Genomic DNA, 20,712 nt, shown 5'->3' with positions numbered 1-20,712 from the left:
TGGAGAGCAAATTGAAATTCTATGTGCTTAATCAACAGAGCACCCTGCTACCCTCTTTAGCTGAAATGTGGTGGTGGATAATTTGAAAAATTCTTTTGACAGGTGTCATCTTTAAACAATGACAACTATACATAGGCTGTTAAGACCTTATCATTCTATTCCTCCTCCTTCTCTACCTCCGCCTCTTATGTCAAGGCATAGCTTTATATCGAACAAGTTTAAACCTGCATCGCGAAGGAAAGCGTGTGCAGCGATAACATTATTGTACATGTTTAGACTTGCGAAACATAAGAAGAGTAGAATCAAATGCTGTACTCGATACAACATGTGATCAGAACATTGATTGATGTGTTCAGAACACAAAATAAGTGATCAAGACTAGAATCGAACACTGTACTCGATGTTGTTAACTTCAACATGTGATTTAAACATTGTTTGGTGTGTTCAGAACACTACATAAGTAGAATCGAACGCTGTACTTAATACAACATGTTAGGGGATACCTTTGTTCTAAGAAGATCAGATTGAAACATAACAAGACTAGAATTGAACACTGCACTCGATGTCGTTAACCTTAACATGTGATCAGAACATTGATTGATGTGTTCAGATCACTAAACAAGTAGAACCGAACACTGTACTCGATACAACATGTTAGGGGATACCTTTATTCTAAGAAAATTAGATTGAAACATAACAAGACTAGAATCGAACACTGCACTCGATGTCGTTAACCTTAACATGTGATCAGAACATTGATTGATGTGTTCAGATCACTAAACAAGTAGAACCGAACACTGTACAACATGTTAGGGGATAACTTTGTTCTAAGAAAATTAGATTGAAACATAACAAGACTAGAACCGAACACTGTACTCGATACAACATGTTAGGGGATACCTATGTTCTAAGAAAATTAGATTGAAACATAACAAGACTAGAATTGAACACTGCACTCGATGTCGTTAACCTTAACGTGTGATCAGAACATTGATTGATGTGTTCAGATCACTAAACAAGTAGAACCGAACACTGTACAACATGTTAGGGGATACCTTTGTTCTAAGAAAATTAGATTGAAACATAGCAAGACTAGAATCGAACACTGTAAGAACATTGTTTGATGTGTTCAGAGCAAAAGTACAACTTCAATGATTTACCTAGTGTAAAAATCAAAAACACACACTGTGCACAAATCGCATAGCTAACTCGGCAACACTTCAAATGATTTGCTTAGTACGAAAATAAAAAATAAAAAATAAAAATCCATACCGCGTAGCTAACTCGTTCATCGCACTGCTAAGACGCTTAGTAATTGCGAATACACTGATATATCTCATACGAAAATCAAGAAAGCACACTGTGTAGCCAACTCGCTCGGTCACTCGCTTAGTAATTGCAACACGACTAGAACACTGATACACGTTACTCTTTTTTTTCTCGAAACACACACACACACGGATAAGAATGTTGCGAGATACTACATACATGTTTTTTTTTTTTTTAAATAGGGGGTTGAAAGATCATAAATTATATGTACACATGTTGTCTCCTCCAAGTTGTAAGACGAAATAGACGCAGTACTGCGAGTTTCCGCTATAGCTGGCGAACGGAAGTAGCATGATATCTCAGCAAAAAAATACGCGTGAGCTTGCATACACGCAAGTCGGACACAATGATGGATACCGCGATTCAAATCCTGGCAACTTATGCCTCAGGAAGGGCATCCGGCGATCATCTAGCTGTAAATCCCCGATTCTCATGTTAGGAAGGGCAACGTGTTGTAAAACATTCTTAATCCCAGTTCTTTGACGTCAGGACGGGCAACCGGTCGAAAACAATAGTGTATGATGTAAGAGGCTAGTTACTGCCAGTTTTGCGTCAGGAAGGGCAACTAGTCTTAAAACAAATTCTTCTGATTTAAAATCTTAGTTTTGCGTCAGGAAGGGCATCCGGCTATAAAACAGTAGTTTACAATAGCGATTTAAATTCTTAGTTCCTGCACGAAGAAGAGCATCTAGCTGTAAATCCCCGATTCTCGTGTTAGAAAGGGTAACTAGTTGTAAAACAGATTCTTAATCCTAGTTCTTTGACGTCGGGAAGGGCAACCGGTCGAAAACAATAGTGTATGATATAAGAGGCTAGATACTGCCAGTTTTGTGTCACGAAGGGCAACTAGTCTTAAAACAAATTCTTGCGATTTAAAAATCTTAGTTTTGCGTCAGGAAGGGCATCCGGCTGTAAAACAATAGTTCGTGATACAGCGATTTAAAATCTAAGAAGTGCATCTAGCTGTAAAACCCTGTTTCTCGTGTTAAAAAGAGTATCCAGTTGTAAAACAGATTCTTAATCCCAGTACTTTGACGTCAGGAAGGGCAACCGGTCGAAAACAATAGTGTATGATGTAAGAGGTTAGATACTGCCAGTTTTGCGTCAGGAAGGGCAACTAGTCTTAAAACAAATTCTTGCGATTTAAAATCTTAGTTTTGCGTCAGCAAGCGCATCCGGCTGTAAAACAATAGTTCGTGATACAGCGATTTAAAATCTTAGTTCCTGCACTAAGAAGAGCATCTAGCTGTAAATCCCCGATTCTCGTGTTAGAAAGGGCAACTAGTTGTAAAACAGATTCTTAATCCCAGTTCTTTGACGTCAGGAAGGGCAACCGGTCGAAAACAATAGTGTATGATGTAAGAGACTAGATACTGCTAGTTTTGCGTCAGGAAGGGCAACTAGTCTTAAAACAAATTCTTGCGATTTAAAATCTTAGTTTTGCGTTAGGAAGGGCATCCGGCTGTAAAACAATAGTTCGTGATACAGCGATTTAAAATCTTAGTTCCTGCACTAAGAAGAGCATCTAGCTGTAAATCCCCGATTCTCGTGTTGGAAAGGGCAACTAGTTGTAAAACAGATTCTTAATCCGAGTTCTTTGACGTCAGGAAGGGCAACCGGTCGAAAACTATAGTGTATGATGTAAGAGGCTAGATACTGCCAGTTTTGCGTCAGGAAGGGCAACTAGTCTTAAAACAAATTCTTGCGATTTAAAATCTTAGTTTTGCGTCAGGAGGGGCATCCGGCTGTAAAACAATAGTTCATGATACAGCGATTTAAAATCTAAGAAGTGCATCTAGCTGTAAAACCCCGATTCTCGTGTTAAAAAGAGCATCTAGTTGTAAAACAGATTCTTAATCCCAGTTCTTTGACGTCAGGAAGGGCAACCGGTCGAAGACAATAGTGTATGATGTAAGAGGTTAGATACTGCCAGTTTTGCGTCAGGAAGGGCAACTAGTCTTAAAACAAATTCTTGCGATTTAAAATCTTAGTTTTGCGTCAGGAAGGTCATCCGGCTTTAAAACAATAGTTCGTGATACAGCGATTTAAAATCGTAGTTCCTGCACTAAGAAGAGCATCTAGCTGTAAATCCCCGATTCTCGTGTTAGAAAGGGTAACTAGTTGTAAAACAGATTCTTAATCCTAGTTCTTTGACGTCAGGAAGGGCAACCGGTCGAAAACAATAGTGTATGATGTAAGAGGCTAGATACTGCCAGTTTTGCGTCAGGAAGGGCAACTAGTCTTAAAACAAATTCTTGCGATTTAAAATCTTAGTTTGCGTCAGGAAGGGCATCCGGCTGTAAAACAATAGTTCGTGATACAGCGATTTAAAATCTTAGTTCCTGCACTAAGAAGAGCATCTAGCTGTAAAACCCCGATTCTCGTGTTAGAAAGGGCAACTAGTTGTAAAACAGATTCTTAATCCCAGTTCTTTGACGTTAGGAAGGGCAACCGGTCGAGAACAATAGTGTATGATGTAAGAAGCTAGATACTGCTAGTTTTGTGTCAGGAAGGGCAACCAGTCGTAAAAGAGATTCTTGTGATTTAAAATCTCGCGTCAGGAAGGGCAACCGGCCGTACTGTAAAACAACAGTGTATGATGTAAGAGGCTAGATACTGCTTTTTAAAATCCTAGAAGGGTATCTAGTTGTAAAACAGATTCGTGTGATTTAAAATCTCGCGTCAGGAAGGGCAATCGGTTGTAAAACAGATTCTTATGATTTAAACTCTTGCGTCAGGAGGGGGGCACTGGGCTGTAAAACATATTTTTAATCCAAGAGAATCGAACCCGAGACTGCCGGGTGAGAGACAAGCACACTAAACCAAACTGTAGGCTATAGGTTACATTTTTTTTGGTTCCACAGTCTTTGAAGTTGTATCGGCGCATTCATTCAGAGCGAGGTGCGGAATGCATGTGTTGACTGAAATTGTACACTCGGCTTCCGGCTGTACTAACCTTGAACGAGGACACTGCGTGCTGATAAGCCACTTGTAACTCACGGAACGTCTTCTTAACCGTGTAGCATTTAGCTGGTGTAAGTTCCTAACATAAAATATTATGATTGTACGGGGAGGTTAAAACACAGTACTAGCACATAGCCTACCCCTATCGAAAGAGCCAGCACCGTGCCGGCATATAGACTACTCCTGTTGAAGGAGTCTACACAAGGTTTAACGCCCCCATCAACAGCCCTTACTTAATGCTGGCTTTTTGCATATCCTCGAAACTACCTAAGAATGTAATATACAATAGTAGGGAGAGGGTAAAACCCGGTGCCGGTATATAGCCTACTCCTACCGAAGAAGCCTGCACAAGGCTTAAAGCCTCCATCCGACAGATGAATCACCCTCAACATCTTGTACTCACAATCAGTTTCGGGGAAGCCTGCACAAGGTTTAACGCCCCCATCAACAGCCCTTACTTAATGCTGGCTTTTTGCACGCCCTCGAAACTACCTAAGAATGTAATATACAATAGTAGGGAGAGGGTAAAACCCGGTGCCGGTATATAGCCTACTCCTACCGAAGAAGCCTGCACAAAGCTTAAAGCCTCCATCCGACAGATGAATCGCCATCAACATCTTATACTCATAATCATTTTCGAAGGAGTCTGCACAAGGTTTAACGCCCCCATCAACAGCCCTTACTTAATGCTGGCTTTTTGCACACCCTCAGCCTGCACACAGCTTATCGCCTCCATCCGACAGATGAATCACTATCAAGATCTTGTACTCACACTCATTTTCGAAGGAGTCTGCACAAGGTTTAACGTCCCCATCAACAGCCCTTACTTAATGCTGGCTCTTTGCACGCCCTCGAAACTACCTGAGAATGTAATATGCAACAGTAGGATCACCCCCATCCGACAAATGAATCACCCTCAACACTCTTGTACCCGCAATCATTCTCGCTACTTCGGGAGATAGCAGGTTAGAACTCCTACTGTCGGAAGCCGTAAAAAATAGCAAATGCTAGGCGAGGGACCTGCGCGATCGTCATAACATGATCTAGCCGGATGCCCTTCCTGACGGCATAAGTTGCCAGGATTTGAATCGCGGTATCCATCATTGTGTCTGACTTGCGTGTATGCAAGCTCACGCGTATTTTTTTGCTGAGATATCATGCTACTTCCGTTCGCCAGCTATAGCGGAAACTCGCAGTACTGCGTCTATTTCGTCTTACAACTTGGAGGAGACAACATGTGTACATATAATTTATGATCTTTCACCCCCCTATTTAAAAAAAAACATGTATGTAGTATCTCGCAACATTCTTATCCGTGTGTGTGTGTGTTTCGAGAAAAAAAAGAGTAACGTGTATCAGTGTTCTAGTCGTGTTGCAATTACTAAGCGAGTGACCGAGCGAGTTGGCTACGCAGTGTGCTTTCTTGATTTTCATATGAGATATATCAGTGTATTCGCAATTACTAAGCGTCTTAGCAGTGCGATGAACGAGTTAGCGACGCGGTATAGATTTTTATTTTTTATTTTCGTACTAAGCAAATCATTTGAAGTGTTGCCGAGTTAGCTATGCGATTTGTGCACAGTGTGTGTTTTTGATTTTTACACTAGGTAAATCATTGAAGTTGTACTTTTGCTCTGAACACATCAAACAATGTTCTTACAGTGTTCGATTCTAGTCTTGCTATGTTTCAATCTAATTTTCTTAGAACAAAGGTATCCCCTAACATGTTGTATCGGATCACATGTTAAGGTTAACGACATCGAGTGTAGTGTTCGATTCTAGTCTTGTTATGTTTCAATCTAATTTTCTTAGAACAAAGGTATCCCCTAACATGTTGTACAGTGTTCGGTTCTACTTGTTTAGTGATCTGAACACACCAATCAATGTTCTTATCACATGTTAAGGTTAATGACATCGAGTGCAGTGTTCAGTTCTAGTCTTGTTATGTTTCAATCTGATCTTCTTAGAACAAAGGTATCCCCTAACATGTTGTATTGAGTACAGTGTTCGGTTCTACTTGTTTAGTGATCTGAACACATCAATCAATGTTCTGATCACATGTTAAGGTTAACGACATCGAGTGCAGTGTTCAATTCTAGTCTTGTTATGTTTCAATCTGATCTTAGAACGAAGGTATCCCCTAACATGTTGTATTAAGTACAGCGTTCGATTCTACTTATGTAGTGTTCTGAACACACCAAACAATGTTTTAATCCCATGTTGAAGTTAACGACATCGAGTACAGTGTTCGATTCTAGTCTTGATCACTTATTTTGTGTTCTGAACACATCAATCAATGTTCTGATCACATGTTGTATCGAGTACAGCGTTTGATTCTACTCTTCTTATGTTTCGCAAATCTAAACATGTACAATAATGTTATCGCTGCACACGCTTGCCTTCGCGATGCAGGTTTAAACTTGTTCGATATAAAGCTATGCCTTGACATAAGAGGCGGAGGTAGAGAAGGAGGAGGAGGAGAATGATAAGGTCTTAACAGCCTATGTATAGTCGTCATTGTTTAAAGATGACACCTGTCAAAAGAATTTTTCAAATTATCCACCACCACATTTCAGCTAAAGAGGGTAGCAGGGTGCTCTGTTGATTAAGCACATAGAATTTCAATTTGCTCTCCACCGCATGCATAACAGCAACCGTTATCTTGCGCAGTAGCCTCTAAGCTAGCTTTCTTCATAAGAGTAGCCGCCATCTTGTGCGAGCACCCCCTAGGCTGTCTCATAAGGAGCTATGTATAGCCGCCATCTTGCACAAGCATCCTTAGGGGGGCGTCTCTAGCCATCTTGTGCAAGGATCCTTAAGCCGCCTCATAAGAGCAACCACCATCTTGTGCAAGCATCCCTAGGGTGTCTCATAAGGAGCCTTGTATAACCGCCATCTTGTGCAAGCATCCCAAGGGAGTCTCATAAGAAACTATGTATAGCGATCATCTTGCATAAGCACCTTTAAGGAGTCATGTATAGCCACCATCTTGTGCAATTAGCGTCGAGAGATGGCTGCTGTAGAATTTTTCTTTTTAAATTACCCGCCACCATTTTTCAACTAAAGAGTGCAGCACTGAGGTTTGCGATGTAAGATGGCGGATGACAGCTGACTAAAAGCGCGTGAGTTTGTTTACTAAACAAGAGCACGTGGAATTTGCCGCCACCACAGTTCAAAGGTATCTAGCTAAAGATGGCAGCACGGTGCTCTCTTGATTAAAGATGGTGGATGACAGCTGACGAAATTACCCGCATGATAGCAGCACAGTGCTCTATTGATTAAAGATGGCGGACGACAGCTGTCAAAAAACACGTGGCTTTGTTTCCAAACAAGAGCACGTGGAATTTGCTGCCACCACATTTCAAAGGTATCTAGCTAAAGAGTACAGCACTGAGGTTTGTGATGCAAGATGGCGGATGACAGCTGTCAAAAAGCACGTGAGTTTGTAAAGCATGTGGAATTGGCCACCGTAACAAAGAGGGCAGCACGGTGCTCTCTGGCGGTTGACAGCTTTCAGAAAAGCACATGGGTTTATTTCCAAACAAGAGCGCATAGAATTTACCACCCCCACATAGGGGGCAGCACGGTGCTCTCTGGATTAAAGATGGCGGATGATAGCTGTCAAAAAAAGTGCATAGGTTTGTTTCCAAACAAGAGCATAAAGAATTTTTCAAATTGCCGCCACTACATTTCAAAGGTATCTACCTAAAGAGTGCAGCACTGAGGTTTGCGATGCAAGATGGCGGATGACAGCTGTGACGTACCACATTTCAAAGGTAAGTAGCTAAAGAGGGCAGCACGGTGCTCTCTTGATTAAAGATGGCGGATGACAGCTGTCAAAAAAGCACGTGGCTTTGTTTCCAAACAAGAGCATAAAGAATTTCTCAAATTGCCGCCACTACATTTCAAAGATATCTAGCTAAAGAGTGCAGCACTGAGGTTCGCGATGCAAGATGGCGGATGACAGCTGTGACGTACCACATTTCAAAGGTAAGTAGCTAAAGAGATCAGCACGGTGCTCTATAGATTAAAGATGGCGGATGGCAGCTGCACGTGGATTTGTTTACAAACAAGAGCATAAAGAATTTCTCAAATTACCGCCACTACATTTTAAAGGTATCTAGCTAAAGAGTGCAGCACTGAGGTTTGCGATGCAAGATGGCGGATGACAGCTGTGACGTACCACATTTCAAAGGTAAGTAGCTAAAGAGGGCAGCACTGCGCTCTGTAGTTTAAAGATGGCAGGTGACAGCTGTCAAAAAAATTCACGTGGCTTTGTTTATCTCACGCTAGTGAGGTTAAGTTGGTAGCACTAAGGTTTAGGACCGCCAAGATGGCAGCACTGCTGATGACAGGTGACGAATTTACATCTACTACGATAAAGAGGGCAGCACAGTGCTCTCTGGATTAAAGATGGTGGATGACAGCTGTCAAAAAAGCACGTGGCTGTCAAAAAACACGTGGATTTGTTTACCACGCGCTAGTTAGGTTAAGTTGGTACCACTGAGGTTGAGGCCCGTCAAGATGGCAGTACTGAGGTTAGCGATGCGTTGTTGTCTGTCAAAAAGCACATGGCTGTCAAAAAAACACGTGGCTTTGTTTACCTCGCGCTAGTTAGGTTAAGTTGGCACTACTGAGCTTTAGGCCCGTCAAGATGGCAGTACTGAGGTTAGCGATGCGTTGTTGTCGATGACAGCTGTCAAAAAGCACGTGGCTTTGTTTACAAATTCAAATTTCCCGCGGGTGGTGGAGGAGACCTCTGGGAGGCCTCTGGCTGTGGTGGTGGTCGTGGTGGTGGAGGAGGCCTCTGGCTGTGGTGGTGGTGGAGGTGGCCTCTGGGAGCCGGTGGTGGTGGTGGCCGCCGAACTGTCCAATTATACTACTCACCTGACCTCGTGAAAGGGTTAGATTTGTTAATTAAGTTAGAATTGTGAAGAACATGCATGTTGCTATTGCTGGTGCGGAAGGCAATATTGACATTATGTTTCTTAAATATGTTAGTAACACCGTAAATGTTGCGGTTGAAGGTGAAAGTCGAAATTAATTTTGGTTTGGGTATGTCTTTTTTTAACTTAGAGTTTGAGTGGTGCCTGAATTTGTTAATAATACGCTCAATAAAACTCTTATTATAACCGTTAAACCTAGCTATTGCACGTATGATGTTAAGTTTTTTATTCAAGTCTGCTCTCGACATTGGGACTTTGAAGGCGCATTCAACTAGGCTATTATAAGTAGCACACTTGTAAGAGTGGGGATGTATTGAATCCTGTTTTATTGTTGATGCTGTATGGGTGGGTTTCCTGTAAATTTTGTATTTAAACGAAGAAGGGAGCCTAGTGATCGTTAAATCTAAAAAGTTTATGGAACCGTTAATTTCGGATTCTATTGTGAATTTGATATGAGGATCTATGTTGTTGAGGTTGATAAGGGTGTTTGATGAATCAGTAGAACGTTCGTCGATGATAACAAAAGTATTGTCTACGAATCTGGTCCAGAATTTGATGTTGTTAAACTTTTCATTATTGTCAATAATGCTCTAGGAAGTCTATTTCTGCCAAGATGCCAGAGGCCCGTGACCCCATAGCCAAGCCATTTTGTTTGTAAACTACGTTGTCAAATGTAAAATAATTATTGTTTATTAATAGTTTCAAAACCGACTTAAAATCAGAGATTTCAAGTTTGCTCAAATTACTACTGGAATTTAGATTATTTTCAATAATAGAAAAAAGCTTGCTCGTGTTTATGCTCGGGTACATGTTAGTAATATCGAAAGAGTGCAAAGTATGATAAGGTTGTAGTCAAATCTGTCTAGTTTCTTGATTAGTTCAGAGGTATTCTTAATGAACTTATTAGAAGCAAAAGTGAAATGTTTTTTGAGGAATTGTTGAATAAACTGAGCAAGTTTGTACAAAGGGCTTGGCTTATAATTTATTATAGGACGTATGGGGACACCTGCATTGTGGATCTTCGGTAGTGCTTTCACAGTTGGTTAGCCAGGGTTCATATTAATGAGTCTAAGCTTTTCCTTTTCGGTTAAAAGTAAAGATAATAATATAAGAGAATTTATTGGACTCCAACCTATTCAATACATTACAGGATGTTAACATTTTTAGTGAAACATCGTTAAAATGGAGACATGTTTCGCCCTCCTTGTGGGGCATCATCAGTCATATCAAAGCACCTCAAAATTAAACCAGACGTCTGGTTGGAAATTATGAACATAATATGTAAGAAATAATACATTAAAAAACACGTACAAGGTCCTATCCTAATCGAAATAACAATAGACCAGTTACACATAGTAAAACACGCTAGTGGTTTCTTAATATTGAAATGAGGCCATCATATGTACAGAGTAACAATGAAAGTAATCAAAGTCTATATGATATTGAGTTTGATGGTAGTTCTACGTAGTATATACAAATGTTGGCAAAATAAAATACAATTTATAATTACTGTACACTTCTTTATAATTGTTAAAATTGATCAGGTAAAACATTCCAATTTGTCTATTTGTAATTTGGCTCCAACCAAAATAATTCGCCCTAGGATTCATGAGGTAGTCAACTCCGTTGGTCACTCTCTATATGAATGGAGTGCACAGTGCAAGTGAACAGCTTTTGTTGATTATAAAATGAGGCTGTGCTAAGACAGAGTTAAAACAACACCAGCTTCAAATGAAGATAGTTAAAAACATCATTAGATTCTTCCTAGTTAACTAGAGGTTTGCGTATATGTTAACATCCTGAATGTATTGAATAGGTTGGAGTCCAATAAATTCTCTTATATTATTATTGAGATTCTTTCAATACGGAAAATAAAATGATTTTCATTACTTGTAATAAAAGAAAAGATGCGTTTTTAATGTTTGAGTTTCCATTGAATTAGTTGAGTTGGGTCCTTGTTGACTACCAAAAAAGAGCTATCTTTAAAGAAGTTTTTTTTGTCTTTTCAATCTAATGAGTTCTTTCCATAATAACGGTAGCGTTCCCCTTATCTGCCTTAGTAATAATAAGTTGATTGTCCTTGATTTTTCTCTTTAGTTTCAGGATGTTCGTTCTTTCTGGAAAATCTGCATTAGTTTTGTTGAAACCGGGAGAGGTGAATATTTTATTTAGGTGTCTATAAATATCCAGTCTTAGTTTGTCTTGTGAATCCTTCGGCATATTATTAATAGCGACCCCAGTCTCAATAACTAGTTTTGAAGCGATACTAGGTATGTTAACATTTGGCCAGTTATGCTTCAGACATTCGGAAAATATTGTGCTTTCTACCTCATTTATTACTGTGTTTCATAAATTAATAAACGGAGGATGAAATAGTGAAATATCCTTGGGAGTACTGGAATCTTGAATCTTTTTTGAGGAATTGTTAAGTGATTTTGATTTGCTCAAGAGTGCTTCAAACTTATTCTCTAAAGTCGTCTGTTTCCGAGCATCAACAATAAAACAGGATTCAATACATCTCTACTCTTACAAGTGTGCTACTTATAATAGCCTAGTTGATTGCACCTTCAATGTCCCAATGTCGAAAGCAGACTTGAATAAAGAACTTAACATCATACGTGCGATAGCTAGGTTTAAGGGTTATAATAAGAGTTTTATTGAGCGTATTATTAACAAATTCAGGCACCCTCAAACTGTAAGTTAATAAAAGACAAACCCAAACCAAAATTAATTTCGACTTTCGCCTTCAACCGCAACATTTACAGTGTTACCAACATATTTACGAAACATAATGTCAATATTGCCTTCTGCACCAGCAATAGCAACATGCATGTTCTTCACAATTCCAAATTAATTAACAAATCTAACCCTTTCACGAAGTCAGGTGTTTACAGGTTTAAGTGTAATGACTGCCACATGTCTTATATTGGACAAACAGGTAGGAATTTTAAGATTAGATATGTAGAACATCTTAAAGCAATTAAATAAAACAGGTTTTCTGCAGTAGATCAGCACATTCATGATTATAAACATAAATTTTATGGAATAGAACAGAACTTAACAATATTGGATACGTTGAGCACGTCCGCCTGACTCCGCCCCTTCCATTGCCTCCCTCTCCCTCCCTTAACACTGTGCTATGCTCCCTGTAAGCTCTAGCCCTCAGTTCCTCTCCGTTCTCCGTACAAACAGGCAGATCAAGGCGAGTCCCGTACCTTAAATAGTCTTTTAACTTAATGCCCTCTTTTCCATCAAATTGTAATTCAAAATTTTTCTTTCTTACACTTCAGGTCCCGCATTGGATCGAGAACTTTCTGGTTTCACTACAATACTTCTGTCTATGCTGTAAACGCGATCCACTTGCTTGACTATTTTACAGTTTAATGTTTACCTTATGAAAACCAATGATGCAGACCACTACCAAGTTATATATTATCAACAGAGGAACAATGATTCACGTCAGCTTTTAGATGTCAACATTTAACATTCATTCTGTGTTTATTTACGCCATGCTCAAGACTTTTAGGCATTACACAGTGGCAAAGACTTTTTAAACCATTTGTTAAAAAAAAAAAAAAAAAAATTATCATCTGACCATCAAGTCTTTAACTTGTAAATTTTGTAAGAATGACTTTTAAGCACCATCACGTTGTACATTTCTCCCACTTTATGTTATTTTATTACTAATGGTCTATATTTTGTTTTATAATATATATATCTTTGTTCATTTGGACCTATTGTGGCTGATGATGGTGTCCAAAGACATCGAAACTGGTCCCTAATAAAAATGTTGTGATCTTGTATTAACAACATATTTTGTATTGATATAAGGTGGATCATTTGTACTCTTCTTTATTATGTGTTAGTCTCCTTTCAATAGGACCAAATATGAAGTTTTTAATATTAAATAACTAACCGCTAGATGCATGGACCTGGCTATTTTAATTGACATTGCAGAGATTCAGAACATCATATTAGGTCATGACTTTCTGGTGGAATACAAGGTGATCCTAGAGTATGCAGCTCATGAAGTTTTTTTTGGGAAAAGACAGACATCGGAGGGTCGCCTGGCACGATGGAAATCTCCAGACTTTCAAGGATACGCAAGTCAACGTACGCCTGGGAGATATCCAGTCAACGCATCTTCAATCAAGTGAAGAAGAGGAGCTAAGACATGACTTAAAGGACTTTCCAGAAGTCATCACAAATAAAATAGGAAGAACTACCACGGTAACGCACACCATTTAATGCAGCACTTCCTCACCCATCAAGCAATGTCCTAACGTATCCACAAAGACGCACACAAGATGCTGTCAGTTGGTACAATTATTTTATTTACACGTATTTACAAATTACACACACAACCTTAATCGTTGTCAAAAACAAAACATTCACATCACAAACCGCCATTTAAGGAAAATTGCCAATCACTGTTCATCGAGCTGACAACATGGAAACACAAATAAAACATAGGATATAAATTTCATTGTTTTGATCCGTATTGAATTGTAATCACAATAATAATTATTAAATTAATGTCGTAATGGTCCACCTTTCAGTACTATAATATGCAATATTTTGAATTTCATTAACTAGGGACTAGTTTCGGCCTGGGCTGGCCATCTTCCGCCTTAATGTAAAACATCTAATAACTAAACAAATGTACATACATACAGTTGACATAAAACAAATTAACAAATATACAATTGACATTAAAAACTGAGATGAAATTGAGTAAATTGAGTTAGAGCTTAATTTATTTTCAAATTTACTTATCAAGGTGAAACACGTCCCACAATTAGTCATTAAAAAAAAAATATGTATATGTAATCAAGTGAGATTATATGGTGTATTGAATAGGTGGACCCTCAAGAAATATTCTTTAATTTGTTGAAGTAATATTATTCAATACGGACCGAAATCATGAAATTGTTAACATGTAATAATAAGCGGGATGTTCCGAGCTGTCAGTGTAGAAATGGTATGGAATGATATTAATTAGTGAAGCTTTTAAAGGAGACATATTGGGGCAAATATTAATTTATAGGAAGAGGAATTAGGTAATGGAATAATTTAGCCAGGGAAATGTTTGATAAATTTCCAAGTTCTTTGAAATCATTTAAGAAAAGTCTATGTAAGCAGTTGATAGGGAATCTGCCACCTGTGCTGCAGTCCTAAATGCATATCGATGTTTGATTGGGGAGCATAAAGAAAGATGGAAAAATCGTGTGGTATTTTCTCTGTGTAGGTGTTTCTAAATCACCAGATGCAACCACACTAGGTGAAGAAGGAGGTCCACCTAAGCGTCCAGCCCCACCAACTCGTCCTCCTCAACCTTCCAGGGGGACTTCGCCTGCCTGCTCACCTGCAGTGAACAGAAAGCCACTACCCAAGGTGAGTACAGTATCATAAAAGGAAGTATTTTGATTGAGGTGATTTTTACCATGCAAATCCGTAATGAAACCAATTTTCTACTTGATGCTGAAGATATAAAAGAAATGATGACTATGAACCCAGGACTGCCCACTCTAAGAGCTCAGCCAAAAATCCATAAAGAGAATATACCCATCAGACCAGTGGTTAATTTCAGAAAAAGTCTGAGTTACAAAATTGCACAATTTATACAAAAATTTCTTAAGAAACATTTTAGGTTCAATAATAAAACTAATTTAGGCAACACCATTGATTTTTGTAACAAAACAAAGAAGATCACACTAACTGAAGATAACTCCATTCATAGCTTTGATATTATAGATATGTATTCCAACATAAATATACCAATAATAGAAACAGTGAACATCATAAGAAAGAGTCTATTTCAACATAGTGGGTTAAATAAAGTAGAAATTGAAGAATTCATATGAATTCTAACTTTCACATTGGAGAATAACTTCTTCTCATTATTTCTTATTCTTCTTCTTTTACGACAGCATAGGATCACTTTAGTCAGTCCATTGTTCAGGTCTCCTTGAAGGGATTGTTCGGGCTTTGCGGTCCTCCCAGTACTTCTTCAGACGCTCTGAACTTCGTGCCCTTTCCTCGGTTAAAAATATGCGTGTTGTTGGTTTGTTTAGTGCAAGGGTAAGGCGGAGGTTTGTATTTTTTCCTTTAGGTTATGTATTTTTACTTCTCCAAGATATTTAAATTGAGTTACTATTTTGATTTTATTACCATTTATGGTAACTTCTTTTAGTTATGTTGGTTTTTGGGGCATAATTTCCATTTTTTCAAATTATATTTTGAGACCAATTTTATTTGCAATGTTTTGAAGTTCTGATATCTGGGTTTTTGCTTCTTTTATATCCACTGCTAGTAATGCTAAATCGTCAGCGAAACCCAGGCAATTTGTTTTGATTTTTCGGCCAATCTTTAATTTTGGTTGACATTTCCTAAACCATTCCCTCATTACCATTTCTAGAGCACAATTAAATAATAGTGGTGAGAGCCCATCTCCCTGCCTTAGTCCAGTTTTAATTTCAAATGACTCTGATGTTTCACCCCTAAACTTCACTTTTGATTTGGTGTTGGTGAGAGTAAATTTTATCATCTTTATTTATGTATTTGGGATGTAGTCCAAGGTGTCTTAAAATTTCAAACAGAGATTCTCTATGGATGCAATCATAAGCTTTCTTGAAATCTACAGATGTTATCACCATATCTCTGTTTCTTCTCCTGTTATAGTCCATTATCAACTTAAGACTCAAGATCTGATCAGGACAACTCCTCCAAGGTGTGAAACCTCCTTCATATTCTCCTAGTTCCTTCTCAAGTTGTAAACTTATCCTATTAAGGATGATTATTGAAATTCTTCTTGTTTAATAATGAAATTTACAAACAGGAAAAGGGGGTAGCAATGGGTTCTCCGGCGTCAGGCATTTTAGCAATTATGAAGGCCATCCGGAAAGTGGTACCCATTTGCACAATAAAGACACAGGAGTAAATATTAACAAATATACACATTTTTATTGGAAAGAGCATACTTTACACTACTTCTTCATATAATCTCCAAGCAAATTTAGGCATTTGTCATAACATGGGAGGAGTTTTTGTATTCCAGCGTCATAGTCTTCCGCTGCCAGCGTATTGAGATATGTAGTCATGGCTCATTTAACTTCTTCATCGCTGTCAAATCTTTTTCCCGCCAGAAAGTCTTTAAGCTTTGTAAAGAGATGAAAATCCGAAGGGGCCAAGTCTGGGCTATACAGGGGATGGTCGAAGGTTTCCCACTTGAATTACTGCAGAAGTTGTAATATCGCAGCTGCATGAGGCCTGGCATTGTCATGAAGGAGAATGACGCCTGTAGACAATAGACCTCGCCGTCGATTTTGTATTGCCCACGGTAATTTCTTTAATGTTTCACAATACGCATTAGCATTAATTGTGTCTCCACGGGCCATAAAATCAATGAGCAGTACACCTCGGCGATCCCAGAAAACGGTTGCCATGAGTTTCCTGGTGGACAGAACTGTCTTTGAATTTTTTTGGATTGGTTGGTGAATGAGCATGATGCCACTCCATTGACTGTCGTTTACTCTCAGGTGATGCGTAACAAACCCATGTTTCGTCCCCAGTAATGATGCAAGTCAGGAAAGAGTCTCCTTCATCGGAATAACGTCCCAGAAACGTCAGTGCTGCAGCCGTACGCTTGGTTTTGTGCTCCTCTGTAAGCATGCGAGGGACCCATCTTGCACAGATTTTTGAATAATGCAGATGGTCTTTGACAATTTAATGAACAATTGTTCAAGACACTTTAGGAAAATGTTCACAGATTCATCAATTGTGACGCGCCGATCGTTCCTCACGCATTCGTCTACTGAGCTCAGAAATTGGTCTGTATTGACAGATGGTCTCCCTGAACGCTCCTCATCGTGTGTATTCCCCCTCCCCAGGTTGAAGTTGCGACACCAGCGCCGAACAGACGACTCGTCCATCACATTGTCTCCATACACCTCCGTTAATTGGCGATGAATATCACAAGGTCGAACGTTTCGTGCATTAAGAAATTTAATCACGGCCCTCACTTCACAACTGCCGGGGTTCTCAATTTGTTTAAACATTTTAAACGATCACAGACACAACACACGCAACGCTAGAGTCACGCAACCTCGCACAGAGCAGACAGACAAGCCACTGATGCGGTCTGAACTTGCCCAGCGGCTACCCGAGTCGTCAGCGCTTCATGCGGCGCTAACGGGTACTACTTTCCGGATGGCCCTCGTATTTATTTGGATCACCTGGAGTTCAATGAGATAGTAGATAAAATACAAGGATTGGAGCTGTGGCTGAGATATGTAGACAATGTTTTTGTGATTATTAACGAACAAATACTAAAACCGAAAGAACTATTGGATAATTTCAGTAACATATACAAACATATTAAATTCACAATAGAATCAGAAAAGAACAAATCCTTAAATTACCTTGATATAACAATCTCAAGGCAGAATAACCACTTTGAATACCAAATACAGTATATAGAAAGCCAACACAAACCAATACAATAATTAGAAATGATTCCAATCATCCAGGTCAACACAAGAAGGCCACTTTTTATAGTTTAATGTAGCAAAAAGCAATGGTTACACAAGAAATTATGTCGGTAAAATAAAGAATAAAATCATTAACAAACCAAAAACGCTTCTCGAAAAACAGAAAAGAACAAAATACGTAGTATTCACATATAGGAACAGGCATTCATGAGATCTCTCTAACACTTTCAAGATATTCAAATATTGAAATAGCATACCGAACTAATAATAGTAGTAATAATATTTTTGCAAATGCAAGTAAGATTAACACAGACAACCAATTTAATAAATCAGGGATATACAGAGTGAAATGTTAAAACTGTAACCAAAGATACATTGGATAATCAGAAAGAAACATATCCGTTAGATATAAAGAACATATAAATGCCAAAAAGTACGGGAGATATTCGGCTATGTGCGAACATATGCACAAAAATAATCATTCATTTACCAGCATAAAACAAGACATGAAATTTATACATTCGACAAATAAAGGGAAATACATGGATGTTCTGGAGAAATTAGAAATTTACTTACAAGGAAACATCGGCAATGGTTAAATCGTCGATCACGATGAAACTTGGAAAACACATTGAGGTACACGTAAAAACGATGTCGGCATCAATTTTGGGTGCCAACATTCATTAGGGCGTTAACTACGGGACCTAAAAGTTGCGACATTTCAAATTCCGCGCGATTAGCGATGAATACCTGCTGGCCAATGCTAAGCCTGCACACTGCGTGCTTGGAGACACGCCTCTGCACCTCCTCCCCTCCACGCTCCAATTGGTTCACCACCGCACGTTTCCCTTCTCCCTCGCCAGCCCATTTTCTTAGCTGTCGAAGAGAACCGGTGCTACACTTTGGGTAATCTATCAGCCTTCCTCATATCCTTTGTAATTTCCACATTGTATTAGTCAGTTTACGTTTTCTGAAATGTTTATGAAAACGTTTGCACCTGGCGAGTTGGCCGTGCGGTTAGAGGCGCACGACTGTGAGCTTGCATCCGGGAGATTGTGGGTTTGAATCCCACTGTCGGCAGCCCTGAAGATGGTTTTGCGTGGTTTCCCATTTTCACACCAGGCAAATGCTGGGGTTGTACCTTAATTAAGGCCACGGCCCCTTCTTTCCGACTCCTAGGCCATTCCTATCCCATCGCCGCCATAAAACCTATCTGTGTCGGTGCGACGTAAAGCAATTAGCAAAAGAAAAAAATGGCACCTGTTGTTAATTGTGTTTTGTTTCAGTTTTCTTTTCACTACTTTTTAATGTTTCGAATAGACCAAAGATTGTATTTGTTTACTGTCAGTTACTGGCGGGGAGTTTGCCCGATGTAATGTAGGCCTATACGGAGTAATTTATTGTTGCCTTGTAATTGTTTGTTGTTGTACCAGTTCGTACAATAGCCATTTAACTTTTTGTGTATATAACTGCCATTATACAATACAATACAATAGATTTATTTTGTCTGGCAAGATTAAGGCCATTAGGCCCTCTCTTCCATCTAACCAGAAAAGACAGTTTTACATGTGCAAAATTGAAATAAGTACACTTACAATTGAAACATCTTGCAACTACTAAACAATACAATATTATGATTAAAAAAGGAAAAAAATAGGAGAATGATGAAGATGATGATGATGATGATGATGATTATTTACACAATTATGACATGATTAGCTAATTTCTATTATCCTTGGTAATAACAGTGGGATTATATAAAGTCTCTAGTTTGAGGGAGGCTAAATCTACAATATCTTCATAGCATTACTTAGTAGGTAGCGGTGACAAAGTTGCCTAAAACTAGCAGGCAAAGCTCCTCTGACAGAGATGGGCAGTGCATTCCATTGTCGTGCCGAAGAAATAACAAATGAGTTTGTGTATCGTGTGGTGCGGTGAGGTGGAATAGATAAGAGTGTATCAGATTTTGACCGTGTTCCAAAACTGTGATTGGATGAGAGGTGGTGAAATTGACTGTACAAGTAGGGAGGTGAGCATGAGGAGAGTATTTGACGAAGAAGGCATAAAGCATGAAGATTACGGCGCTGTTTGAGTTTTAGCCAACCGAGTTCATCGTAGGCAGGTGTAACATGGTCAAAGTAACGTAGGTCACATATATAGCGAACACAGGCGTTTTGCACGCGTTGTAGTTTGTCGTTAAGAGTAGTAGTCAGGTCGTTGTACACGGCGTCACAGTAGTCGAAGTGAGGCAATACCAGAGTGCAAATAAGGCGTTCTTTTAATATTCGAGAAAATATGTTACGGAATCTTCTAAGTGAGTTGAGTGTCGCAAATACTTTCCTGGAGATGCTGGTAACCTGCTGCTTCCAAGAAAGATGTTCGTCTATCATAACGCCGAGATCTTTGACAGATTCACTGAAATTAATGGGTGAATTTTGTAGGTAAAGTTTTGGTAAAGTGAATTTGCTTATAGTTTTTGAACAAAGCCGAGGATGTGAAATTATTATAGCTTGAGATTTTACGTTATTTAATCTAAGTCCATGCATGTCAGTCCAGTTACAGATTTCTTGTAAGTCTCTATTGAAATTTTTAATTTCGTCGGTTAGTCTTTCCGGTTCACAGTGCAAGTATAATTGTATATCGTCAGCGTACATGTGGTGTCTGCAGCTGTTTACCGATGACGTAATATAATTTATATAGACAGAAAATAGAAGCGGTCCTAGGACAGACCCCTGTGGAACACCAACTTCTACGGATCGCCAGGATGAATATTCATTGTTGTTGTTTCTTACACACTGCAGACGACCACGGAGGTGTGAATTCATCCACTGAAGACTGTTTGTCGAGAACTGGAGTTTAAATAGTTTGGAAAGTAGTATGTCTATGTCAACAGAGTCGAAAGCTTTAGAGAAATCAAGAAGAGCTAGTATGGTAACTTTCTTTTGTCCATCGCATTGCGAATGTCGTCTGTAACCTTAAGTAGT

The 20,712-nt window shown here is 39.0% G+C and overlaps 1 protein-coding gene across 1 annotated transcript in view; it reads left to right on the top strand.

The window, feature by feature from the left end:
• Positions 1 to 20,712, top strand: part of Synj (synaptojanin) — a 427,286-nt gene that overhangs the window by 392,534 nt on the left and 14,040 nt on the right. The window contains exons 20-21 of the mRNA XM_068226016.1: positions 12,530 to 12,584; positions 14,444 to 14,633. Of these exons, the coding sequence (XP_068082117.1) occupies positions 12,530 to 12,584; positions 14,444 to 14,633 (245 nt within the window). The remainder of the gene's footprint in view (positions 1 to 12,529; positions 12,585 to 14,443; positions 14,634 to 20,712) is intronic.

Source organism: Anabrus simplex, chromosome 2, assembly GCF_040414725.1.
Source record: "Anabrus simplex isolate iqAnaSimp1 chromosome 2, ASM4041472v1, whole genome shotgun sequence".
Taxonomy (NCBI): domain Eukaryota; kingdom Metazoa; phylum Arthropoda; class Insecta; order Orthoptera; family Tettigoniidae; genus Anabrus; species Anabrus simplex.
Note: the sequence above shows the minus strand (reverse complement) of the source record. Positions and strands in the feature narration are given on the sequence as shown.